The sequence below is a fragment of the Arachis ipaensis genome, chromosome B08 (genome assembly GCF_000816755.2).
Source record: "Arachis ipaensis cultivar K30076 chromosome B08, Araip1.1, whole genome shotgun sequence".
NCBI lineage: Eukaryota > Viridiplantae > Streptophyta > Magnoliopsida > Fabales > Fabaceae > Arachis > Arachis ipaensis.
Window position 1 is genome coordinate 125,483,372 of NC_029792.2, and position 11,605 is coordinate 125,494,976.

At 35.6% G+C, this 11,605-nt stretch overlaps 2 protein-coding genes across 2 annotated transcripts; both read left to right on the forward strand.

Moving 5' to 3' along the window:
• Positions 1-7,424, forward strand: LOC107614542 (synaptotagmin-4). Its single transcript, XM_016316734.2, has 13 exons — positions 1-383; positions 619-723; positions 839-889; positions 1,184-1,304; positions 1,853-1,980; positions 2,641-2,742; positions 3,316-3,390; positions 3,836-3,915; positions 4,265-4,415; positions 4,758-4,988; positions 5,580-5,861; positions 6,028-6,141; positions 7,005-7,424. The coding sequence occupies exons 1-13, from the start codon at positions 279-281 to the stop codon at positions 7,149-7,151; spliced, it is 1,692 nt and encodes a 563-aa protein (XP_016172220.1). The 5' UTR covers positions 1-278; the 3' UTR covers positions 7,152-7,424.
• On the forward strand, positions 8,507-9,875 carry LOC110265783. The gene is made up of 2 exons (XM_021109035.1): positions 8,507-8,949; positions 9,482-9,875. Exons 1-2 carry the CDS (start codon positions 8,647-8,649, stop codon positions 9,584-9,586), a joined length of 408 nt encoding a protein of 135 aa, XP_020964694.1. The 5' UTR covers positions 8,507-8,646; the 3' UTR covers positions 9,587-9,875.

Below are 11,605 nucleotides of genomic sequence, written 5' to 3' on the forward strand. Positions count from 1 at the left end.
CAAGCTCATTGTATTTCCCTTTACTACAAACTTCCTCATATCACAACGTAACTAACTCATCATAACGATTAACAGAAACACTCTCTCTTCTCTCTCTTTTATTCTCTGCGTTTGAGTGACCAATGAACGTTGGCGAGTTCCAACAAACATGGCCTCAAGAGTGAAAACCTAACCATGCTTGAGCTCATCAACAAAATTATCATCATTTCAATAAGAGGTGAAGCAGAGATTATTATTGTTCATCTTCATCGCAAAATCGCGTTTCTTTTAGTAGCATTATGGGATTCATCGGCGGGATGATCATCGGCATCGCCTTCGGCGTTGGATTGATCGTTGCTTTTGCTCGCTACGAAAGCATTCGATCCAAGCGTCGTTCTGATTTGGTAAATTCAAATTCACCTCCATTTAATTTCATTTTATGAGAGATTTATTAATGAGGACAAATTAAAATGGTCATATGTATGTTAATTATGAATTAAATTCAAATCTGTTAAAGAGTCAATGAACAAAATGCGAGGTTAGTTCTCGCATTCTCACGAATTGCATTTAGGTGAAATGTATTCCATTCATTCATAGTGAGTCTTAATTAGGCATTGTGGATCTGTGGTGGCTATTTAGGCGAAGACGGTGGCGATGTTTGCGAGGATGACGGTGGAAGATTCTAGAGTACTTCTGCCTGGAAAGTTCTACCCTTCATGGGTTGTATTCACTAAGAGACAGAAGTTGAGTTTCAAGTTTCAACTCTGTTCCCTTACATTCTTCTGCCTACTCTTACAATGGCAGCATCTTCAGTCATTGATGTGGATTTTGATATTGGCTTTTTTCTTTTTATGTGCAGTTAAAATGGCTCAACACGCAACTCGACAAGATGTGGCCATTCATCAATGATGTACTATGCTTTTGTTATTGAATTTTTATCTTTCTTTCTTTCTTGTTCATAGTATCTATTAATTTAGCTATGTATACACATTTTATTGTTTATTGTGATAGATTTGTGTAAAAATAACGTTGGAAGTATCTTTATATTATATTAAATATGAAATTGAAAGTGAAAAATGTATCTAAACTAAACATTATAATGAATATAGGACACAGTATTTGTGATTACTAAGTGTGATCTGTGATGTGTATCTAATAATTTTGTTGATGAAATTAATATGGAAATCTGCTTCGGCTTAAGTAGGCAGCTTCGGAGTTGATAAAGAGTAGTGTGGAGCCAATTCTAGAGCAATATAAGCCAGTTATTTTGGCTTCTCTTACCTTCTCCAAGTTGACCCTTGGCACAGTGGCTCCACAATTTACCGGTTAGTCATATTCATTCATTGAAGTGATATATATACTCTAAACTCTTTATGCTATTATACATAATCGAGTTGATGTTCTATTTGAAATGAAAATCAGTAAACCACACTCCATCCAATAATAATAAATTGATAAATATTAAAAATATGTTATTTAAATACTTTCTTTCCTTTTTTCTTATTTATCCTTTGAAATTTGAATGTTATTATTTTATGAGTAATAATTAAGAGTTTTAATTCATTCTCTAATTATCCTCTTAACTTTTAAATGAATAATAATTTAATTATATATTTAATTTTTTTAAATATAAAAAGATAAAAAAAATTCAAAACTTTTTTTATTTAGAACTAAGAGGATAGTTTAAGGTTTTCAATTATTATTATTATTATTATTATTATTATTTGGATCTTTTACATGTATGCGTTATGTAGCAATTCTATACTATTGAATTAAATATGTTAGGACTTCGATTAATAATGTCATGATTTAAGAATTCCATGCATGCTCTTAATATACGCTGCTTTTGAAATATGGTGCTGGAAATATGTAGGAATTGCCATACTTGAAGAGGAAAGTGGGCCTAATGAATTTACCATAGAGTTAGAGATGCAGTGGGATGGTGACCCCAACATTGTTCTTGATATCAAAACCAAAGTTGGCGTCGTACTTCCCATCCAGGTGATACACATCATTGGTCACTGCCACTCCTGATTTTCCTTTCTTAGCATTATATTCTATTTTAATATATCTAAGAGAAGAAAGCAAACAAATGTTTTGATTGGTGAAAATATAATTTATTTGCATTATAAATTTTCAAGACTTGATGGCCCACCTGATTCTTGCTATTTTTTTTCCCGTTTTACTGATAATATCATTTTCAAAGTTTGTTCATTGAATTATATGACTTGTTATCCAAAACATACTTCTGCTCAGCTTCAATAATATATACTAATTATGATTGCTTTCACTGATCGTTATGTAAATGTTCTGTTTTGGAGAATATTAGCAAACTTTCATGTCAGTTTTGGGGAATGTTGGCAAATTATTCATTCAACTAGACAAATCTTTTCTGCTAATGTTAGAGAGAAATGTAATATAGTTCAGTGCATATATGTCTCTATTTTCTGATTCAAACGCTTAAACATCTTCATATAGGCTTCTATCTCTAATAGTTAAAAAGATTTACATACTTAGATCAATAAAGCCGAATTATGCAACTAAGTCTGTCAGTGGCACCAGATTAATGACTTTGAGACTCTTCATATGGAAACATTTAATTTTTTGGAGTTATTCCTTATCATTATGTTCTTTCTCTCTTCTGGCAACTTGTTTATATAGGTAAAAAATATTGGATTCACTGGGGTCTTTTGGTTGATATTCAAACCACTAGTGGATGAGTTCCCTACTTTTTCAGCTGTTTCTGTTTCATTGAGAGAAAAGGTGAGCTGTATTATCTCCTAACTTGTTCTTTTTTAAGTTTAATATATATTTTAGGGTTTATTTAGTTATATTGTCTTGTATCTTATGCCAAAGGTGAATAAACTACTCTCTTAATTTTTGAAAGATTAGTTTCTTTACAAAATAGTTTGTAAAAATTGATCATTATACTTATACACCAGAAAAATGAGTTTTAAATGAACTATTATTTTAACTCTTCAAATATAGTTGTTGACATTGCTCCTCAGTTGGGTTGATTTGTCAGAAGAAACCAATATTTTGGGTGCCGCAAAATTAATATAAAATTTTCAAGGACTATCTTATCAAGAACCGAGGTTTTTGAGAGTGAATACTAGAGTACTCTGTTTTTCTAAGTTGATAAAATATTTCAACACGTTGAAATAAGGATTACTTACATGTTGTAATAATCTATTCTCTACGATGTCATGTAAATAGAAATAAACATGGCTTCATGGATGATAGCAACGTAATGAAAGTTTGCTCAAATGTATGTAGTACGTACAATCCCGGCCACTAATTTAAATTTGTATGTTCTGTTTTTTTTTCTGCCATCAGAAAGATCTGGATTTTACTCTAAAAGTAGTCGGCGGTGATATATCAGCTTTACCGGGGGTATCTGATGCTATAGAGGTATAACCAAATTACATCATAAAAGTTTTGTTATTCCTTGATATTGTGCGATATTAATTTGCAGATACTAAACTACCACATATAAATAACTGGAATTCTTAGTTGTGTAATAAAGTAATAGTCAGGCATCATATACAAAAAGTTTTCACAAATTTTCATGAGTGTCGATTCAGTTTTAATAATGGAAAATTGGAAATCTTCTCTAGTTGTTTCGAAAGGTAATTGTCTTTCTTACATTTACTCCATTCTATTCTTTCTGGAAATCTCCAATGTTGCTTCTGAAATTTTCTTAATATTTTTCAAAGGTTTGAATATAGAAGGTGCAATGCACAGTACTAATGCATCGTTGTATTTATAATCTGGAGAAATCAAATAGAAAAGGATAAGCACGTTACCCACAGCTTTGTAACTCATAAAGAACTCTCAACTCTTCTCTTTTATTCAGGAAACAATTCGGGATGCTATTGAAGACTCTATAACTTGGCCAATGCGCAAAGTCATACCAATTTTACCTGGGGATTACAGGTATGTGTAATTTTACTAACTTTATTCTTAATTCCTTCCAAAGGAGAAAAGGCGAAAAAGTGTGTTTGATATGTGAGTAAACATGATACATGGAGCTCATCTGAAATTTTATCTCCTTATTCTTTTACAAGCTCTCCAGAATCCATATAACACTGCTGGTAACGAAAATGAAATGGAGATAATATTTGGAAAAAATTGTCAAATGAATTACATTTTTTAAATAGTGCATTTCATTTAATTCTTTTAGGACTAAATTATCATGTCTCACAGTAAATATAAATATGGGATGCTGATATTGACATTAGTTCTGCACAACAGTTATGAAGTTTCCTCTTTTGTCCTCTTACAGTAATCTGGAGTTGAAACCGGTTGGAATATTAGATGTGAAACTGGTGCAAGCAAAGGACTTAACAAATAAGGATATCATTGGTAAATCCGACCCTTTTGCTGTTCTGTTTGTAAGGCCACTTCGTGATAGAACCAAAACAAGCAAAGTAATCGTAAGACAAACCTTCCTTTCTCAACGGAAAGCTTCTTTGCTTTTTTATTTATCATAGCGTCAATTACACTCACTTCCTCTCCATTTTTGTGGTGAACTTCAATTCGTCTCCTGTTTATTTACAAAAATACTTCCCAAGAAATTTAGCTAATATTGCATTTCGCACACTTGTATTTTTATAAAATGTGGTGGTAAATATAAAATTCACTACTATTTTAATTGGACAAATAGAAGGAAATCATGATAAATTTCACCAAACTTGAGAGGAGGCCAGTGTAATTTGCTTACCGTTTATTCTGCTATTGTTGAGAGGATTAGTAATCCAACTGTTTGGCACATTCAGAACAATGACTTGAATCCAATATGGAATGAGCACTTTGAGTTCATTGTTGAAGATGCGGATACACAGCACTTGACTGTAAGAGTTTTCGATGATGAAGGCATTTCTGCTGCCGAGCTTATTGGTTGTGCCCAAATGCCTCTAAAGGAACTAGAACCTGGTAAAGTCAAGATTGTGTGGTTGAAACTGGTCAAGGATTTGGAGGTCCATAGGGATAACAAATACAGGGGTGAGGTAAGATAGTGTATGCATGTTCCTTGCGTGTGCTTCCACAGTTCCACCTCCTATCATATGTGACATATCTTTCATTTTGTTGGTTGATGCTGATTGTAAAGATACGTTGAACTTGGCCCCTTAAACTTCACCTAGAATATTAATTTAAATAATAACTATTAATGTGAGATTGGTCAAAGTGTTAAACATTTTAAATTAAATAAAAAATCCTAAGACCACTATTTTTTTCATGGTACTTCAATCAGAACAAGTCGAGTTAATTGAATTCCAAGTAAAATCATAACCGGTACAAGAAAAATATTGGATTTAACTTTCAAGTACAATAACTTGTTGAACCAATCTGATCATCAGAAATATATATATGTCAGGTGTACTAGGCATAGGTTCTTTTCTTTTTTCTGAAGGTCTAGTTCACTATTTTTTTTTTTAACATCAAATCTGGCTGAGTCCGAAAAAAAAAAAAAAGCATCAAAACTGGCCTATTCACTTATCATTTGTATTCTGTTATCTCATCATATTCTACTTGTGGAAGGTTCATGTTATGGCAGTTCATAGATAGATCTTCTTGAGCTTCTTGTCATCTTGCCATAGGTGCACTTGGAGCTGTTGTACATCCCACATGGAACAGATGACAGCTTTAGGAACCCCTTCGACCCTGATTTCGCATTGACCATATTCGAGAAGACCCTCAAGAGTGGAACTGAACCAGAGGCTGAGGATATTACAGCACGAAAGAAGAACGTCATTGTAAGAGGTGTTCTCTCTGTGACGGTTATTTCAGCTGAAGACTTGCCAGTTGTGGACTTAATGGGCAAGGCTGATCCATTTGTTGTCCTGACGTTGAAGAAATCAGAGAAAAAACTCAAGACTAGGGTAAGAATCCAGGCATTTTTGAAGTTTCATTTTTCCTAATTAGAATATGCGGTAAAGTTCAATTTTGTATGAGAAATATGTTACAACACATATACAATTAAGTAATACACTGATTTCTATTTAGTTCACGATAAATTAATTATTAATGATGACTCTTGCTTTTCAGGTCGTAAATGAATCCTTAAATCCAGTTTGGAATCAAACATTTGACTTTGTTGTAGAGGACGGCTTACATGAAATGTTAATTGTTGAAGTCTGGGATCACGATACTTTTGGGAAGGTGATATATCTTTTGAACCTTGTCTCAAATGATGTTTGCTATAAGCCTATAACTAGTCTCTATTCCATCATATTTAGATACAATTCAAAGCTAAATAGATTGATCTATAAATCTATGAAGAAAAACAAAATTAAAGTGACCATCAATATGAAATGCAGAGAGTAATAGTTTAATAACTAAATACTACAATAACCTTAGACATCATCGTCTACATTTGCTTCCATCTTCTTGGTCTTATACAGAACGTTTTAAAACAATTTAATAGGTATCATTCTTAGTTTTCATAAATTGAGTAACCATTTTTTAAATAAAAAAAAAGCATCAAAGCAAAATTGGCAATTTTCTAGCATGCCTGGGTTTAGTTGTTTGTACCCCACTAATATATTATGTTCCATCACTTTTTAGTAATACCTTAAATTTCACATTTTTTTTAAATAATGCACGTTTGTTATATTTAATTTTTCTTTTCATCAGGTATACATAAAGGTGTACCACAAAAATAAATGCAAATAAATAAATAAATAAATGCAGTAACAGTACTGTAAAGTGACATGCATAAATGTATGATGTGTTGCTAACATTCAATTAGAATCTTAGAAATAAAATAAGAACTCAATTTAACTGATGCTTCTCGCATGATGTTTGATTTATGGGTTGATTAATACTGGTTTACAACAGGAAGTTAGCTGAAAAGACATATAAATTAGATTCTCCAAACTGATTCAATGATGTTATCAGTCATTTTTTTTCCTAAAGAAAAATAAGTTTGAAGTATACATACACACAACTGACCATAAGCTTGTTCTCAACTTAGATTAAGATTTTCAAACTGAATTATTACAAAAAATGTATGGATTTTTCAGGACAAAATGGGAAAAGTGATAATGACTCTAACAAAGGTGATCTTAGAAGGGGAATATCAGGAAACGTATACACTAGAGGGAGCTAAATCTGGAAGGCTTACTTTGCATCTGAGATGGACACCACAGCACAAGTACCGGGATCCTTAGATAGTTTTCACAATTGGTTGTAGCGACAACACGTTATAGACCATGGTAGCCAAGATCAACATCTATAGAGCTCAGGTTATTTTTGACAATTTTGATCTGATGTCAAAGCCACAGAAGATTTCAAGAGAAAATACTACAGTATGAACAGTTGAACACACAACAGAATGACATTTGCTATGTACATATAGGCATGTTTTTACCTCTAGCAAGAGAGACAAAAGAATTCTAATGTATTCTTTTTTATAAGTGAAAAAGAGCATCTATTCTCTTAAATTCTCATTTAAACTTCAATAAAACTATTGAGGACTATATATCCTAAACGTTCAGGACTATTCCAGAATAGTATCCATATGGAAGTGGTCAAGTGCTACCTAACAACCTACAACCTGCCCAACTAAGGATCTGTTAAAATGAGATTGTGACATGCGATGAGAAGAAGGAAGAAAGGACAAGTTGTGATAAAGATAAGAAGGCAGTTTGCTCATTTAACACCACGTTGTTCAAATTATCCATTATAAACAACAATTAGTTCTGTGAAACAGAAGGTTTTAAAGAAATAGTCGAGTAAATACCCATAGTAGTCCCTGAGATTCACGCAATTACTCATAGTAATCCCTAAGATCTCGATTTCCCTATTGTAGTCCTCCAGATAGAGCTCCGAGCACTCAAACTAGTCCCTGACCATATTTCAGGTGATGACTCATCACCGGAGCGCTGACGTGGCCTAGGATTGCCACGTGGGACATGTCCAAAACGACGTCGTTTTGGGTTTGGCGCCCTTGAAAGCCAAAAACGATGCCGTATAGTTGTTACTTGTTATGAAAAACAGTTTTCTCCACCAACACAAACACTTCGTCTCTTCTTCTTCCACCCTCTGAGTTCTTCTTCATCTCCCCATCAATGGCGTAGTCGTAGGGTTGTATTTGCTGGGTTTACAAAAATTTGAGAGAAGAAGTCATATGATCAGAAGTTGTTGTCGCTCTTCCCTTCCCTTCCTTCACCACAAAGACGAGGTTCTGACGTTGTGATCGGACTCAAGGTAACCTTTTTTTTTTACTTTGCATTTTGAATACAGTGTTAGGTTGATGATAGCATTGGTCAGTGTTGTTGAGGTTCTGGAGTTTTGGTGTCATTGTAGTGTTTAGGGTTTGAATCTTGGTTGGGGTTTGTGGGGTTGCTGTAATACCCAAATGAAACAGGGAAGAAATAGGGAGAAGTATGGAGGTTTGGAAAAAAATATTTTCTTGTGGTGATTATTTTTCCTTTTTAATGCATGAGTAAGCTTTCAAATTCTCCCTATGTATTGTAAAAATTTTAAATTTATTGCAGATGGAGGAGAAGGTGAAGAAGGTATGCAGCAAGCTTGTGAAGAAGGTGAGAAAGTATCCAAATTTTAGACACTGCGAGGCTACAACTTACTTCAAGACACGGTTTGACTTGACTCTGAATAAAAACTCAATATCCAGGGCATTAATGGATGCAAGAAGTGTAGTGTATGGGGATGAGAAAGAGCAATATAGGATGGTGCTTTCCTGAAGACCCGGTTTGGTGGACAGATTTTGTCAGTCGTGGGGTTAGATGCAAATCATCATATCTATGTCATAGCCTGGGCTATCGGTTTGGTGGACAGATTTTGTCAGTCGTGGGGTTAGATGCAAATCATCATATCTATGTCATAGCCTGGGCTATTGTCAAAGTGGAGAATACAGAGACATGGAGATGGTTTCTTGAGCTACTTCATCAGGACTTGGAGCATTATAAAGAGTATGACTGGTGCTTCATATCGGATATGCAAAAGGTGTGATTTAATTTGAATGTCTTGCTTTGATTTTATGTGATCTTATATTAAGAATTGTGTTGTTATGCTTACTGTGAATGATTGTGCTTTCATTAGATTTGGCTGGTTAGCTTTTAGGGTAACACCTTTGATCATTCGATTATTGGATTTTGGTGGTTAGTCATAAGGGAAAGAATTCTGCTGTTATGCTTACTTGAAGAATTGTAGCTTCCATTCGAGTATGATGGTTAGTTATTTTGTTAAGAATTTTGCTGTTTTGCTTATCTGCATTAATTGTGAGATGATTGGATCTTCATGGTTAGTTATTAGGAAAACCATTGTGCTGTTATGCTTACTTGAAGAATTGTGCTTTCATTATGCTTGTAGTGTATTTTATGGAGAACTTGTAATTACTGATTTTCTCATTAATCTGGCTGTCTTATTAAACGTTAGGGACTATTATGGGTCACGACCTTCAATTGTAGGAACTATTATGTGTTACGATTATAATGTCAGGGACGATTATGTGTGTAACATTTACTGAATCTGGCAGGGACTGATATCAGCAGTGAAAGCGGTGATGCCTGATGTGCATCACCGTTTCTGCGTCTGGCATTTATGGAAAAATTTCAACAAGAACTGGAAGGACTTACAGTAAAGGGGACTTCTGTGGGAATGTGCAAGGGCAACAACATACCAAGAATTCAGGGATGGAATGGAGAAGATCAAAAGGTTAATACTTAATGCCACTTATTTCTCCTATAGGATCTTGCACCGAAAAGACCTTCGAAACTGTCACCACGAAGACGATCCTCTAATCAGCCAACCGCACCAACAGTGAATCCCTTGCAGGGTGCATCTTCAGCAACATCTTCAAAGTTTGCCAACTTGATGCAGTTCATCCCAACGCCAGGATTTAGGCCCCCAAGAAAGAAGAATTGAATACTTTAGATATATGTACTTAGGAGTTTCTGTTTTGTGTTTTGTTATTAGTCTTTTCCATAGTATAATGACTAGATGGTGAACTGTGATGCAAAGGTCTTTTTGGTATGCCTTGGCCTTGCTTTTGATGAAACTACAGATAGCAGCAACATGGTTTCTAGGCTGCCTTTTACAGTCAACTTTTGTTGTTTCTTGATAAACAATGGAATTTATGTTAATATACTATGCTATGTGGTTTACCATTCAAGAAGCAGGTTCTTTATTTTTTTCATACACAATGGAATTTAAATTAACAACAATTTCATAGTTAATAGCACTTTTCATTCCATCAAGAAGCAGATTTTTACAAATGTTGATAACAACGAACCCAAAACCACCAATTCATTCATCATTTACAATACAGGATCACCAACAACACTGTCAATACACACACAGCTAACACTAACAACTGGGTCATCACTTTTTGCATCTGGACATCCTCCTCCAACCTTCGAAGCCTCCAATCAACGTTGATCTTCACTTCATCACCACACGATTCTGACTTTTCAACCTGTTCCTCATTCACAGAATCTGCCCACACAAAAAGCTCGCACCATCTCTTCCCACTTGTCTGCAACCAATAAAGGATCAAAGTTTAGAGAGGAACAGCTCAAGAACAGTCAAGGGAGGCATAACAACACAAGAACAGTCAGGGGAGGAGAATAACAGCAACACAAGTGATTATTCTAACCTACATTATAATTGGGGCAGCCATAGAACGGTTTATTCGGATTCGAATCTGTGCCAGACCATATGAGAACTGGCCTACAGCCACAGCCGCACCATTCTAGCAGGGCCGATCTTCTGCTCTTCGTTTGCGTTCTACTCCGGTTCCAGCTAGATGGGAAACGAACAGAGCTTCCACCTGCAGTGCTACCTCCACCCATCATCGACATGAGTAGCAGCCCCAGAGGAGAGTGCATGAACAGGAACAAGTGTATGGAAGAAGAAGAAGAAGAGGTGAACAAGACGAAGAGGGGAGGTGTATGAGAATTTGGGGATTTAGGGTTAATTATACTAGGAGGGACCAATCTGGGTAAAAATTGGAACTTAGCCAGCTCAGCTAGCCATTGGCAGCACTCCAGCGTGGCAATCCTAGGCCACGTCAGCGCTCCGGTGATGAGTCATCACCTGAAATATGGCCAGGGACTAGTTTGAGTGCTCGGAACTCTATCTGGAGGACTACAATAGGGAAATCGGGATCTCAAGGATTACTATGAGTAATTGCGTGAATCTCAAGGACTACTATGGGTATTCTTATACATGCGTCTTTTAGTAGATGTGTCTTTAATCGGATTGAGAAGATAGAAACCAGATAGAGAGAGGACACTGCGGTGGACGACAGCAATGCAGATCGCGAGGGTAAGGGTGTCGCGGTGGTCCTGCGGAGGAGAAAATTGAATATGCAAAGCGCGCGTTGCAGCGATGGAGATTGGTTGCGAAGGGCACCGGCATTGCCCAAAGGATCGTCGGAGTGGAGACCGTGGCGGTGGCACAGACACGAACCACCGCACACATTCCGAGCAGTGCAACTAACGGCATAACGCAGGATCGGGGTAGGATGAGTTCCTCCTTCACGGAAATGGTGGTGTCATATATGGGATCGGGGTGTGGCGGGATTGTGTCGAATGGTGTGCGCGGCGTACAGACAAAATTAAATAAATTTATTTTGAAGCAAAGAGAAATGATTACTTTT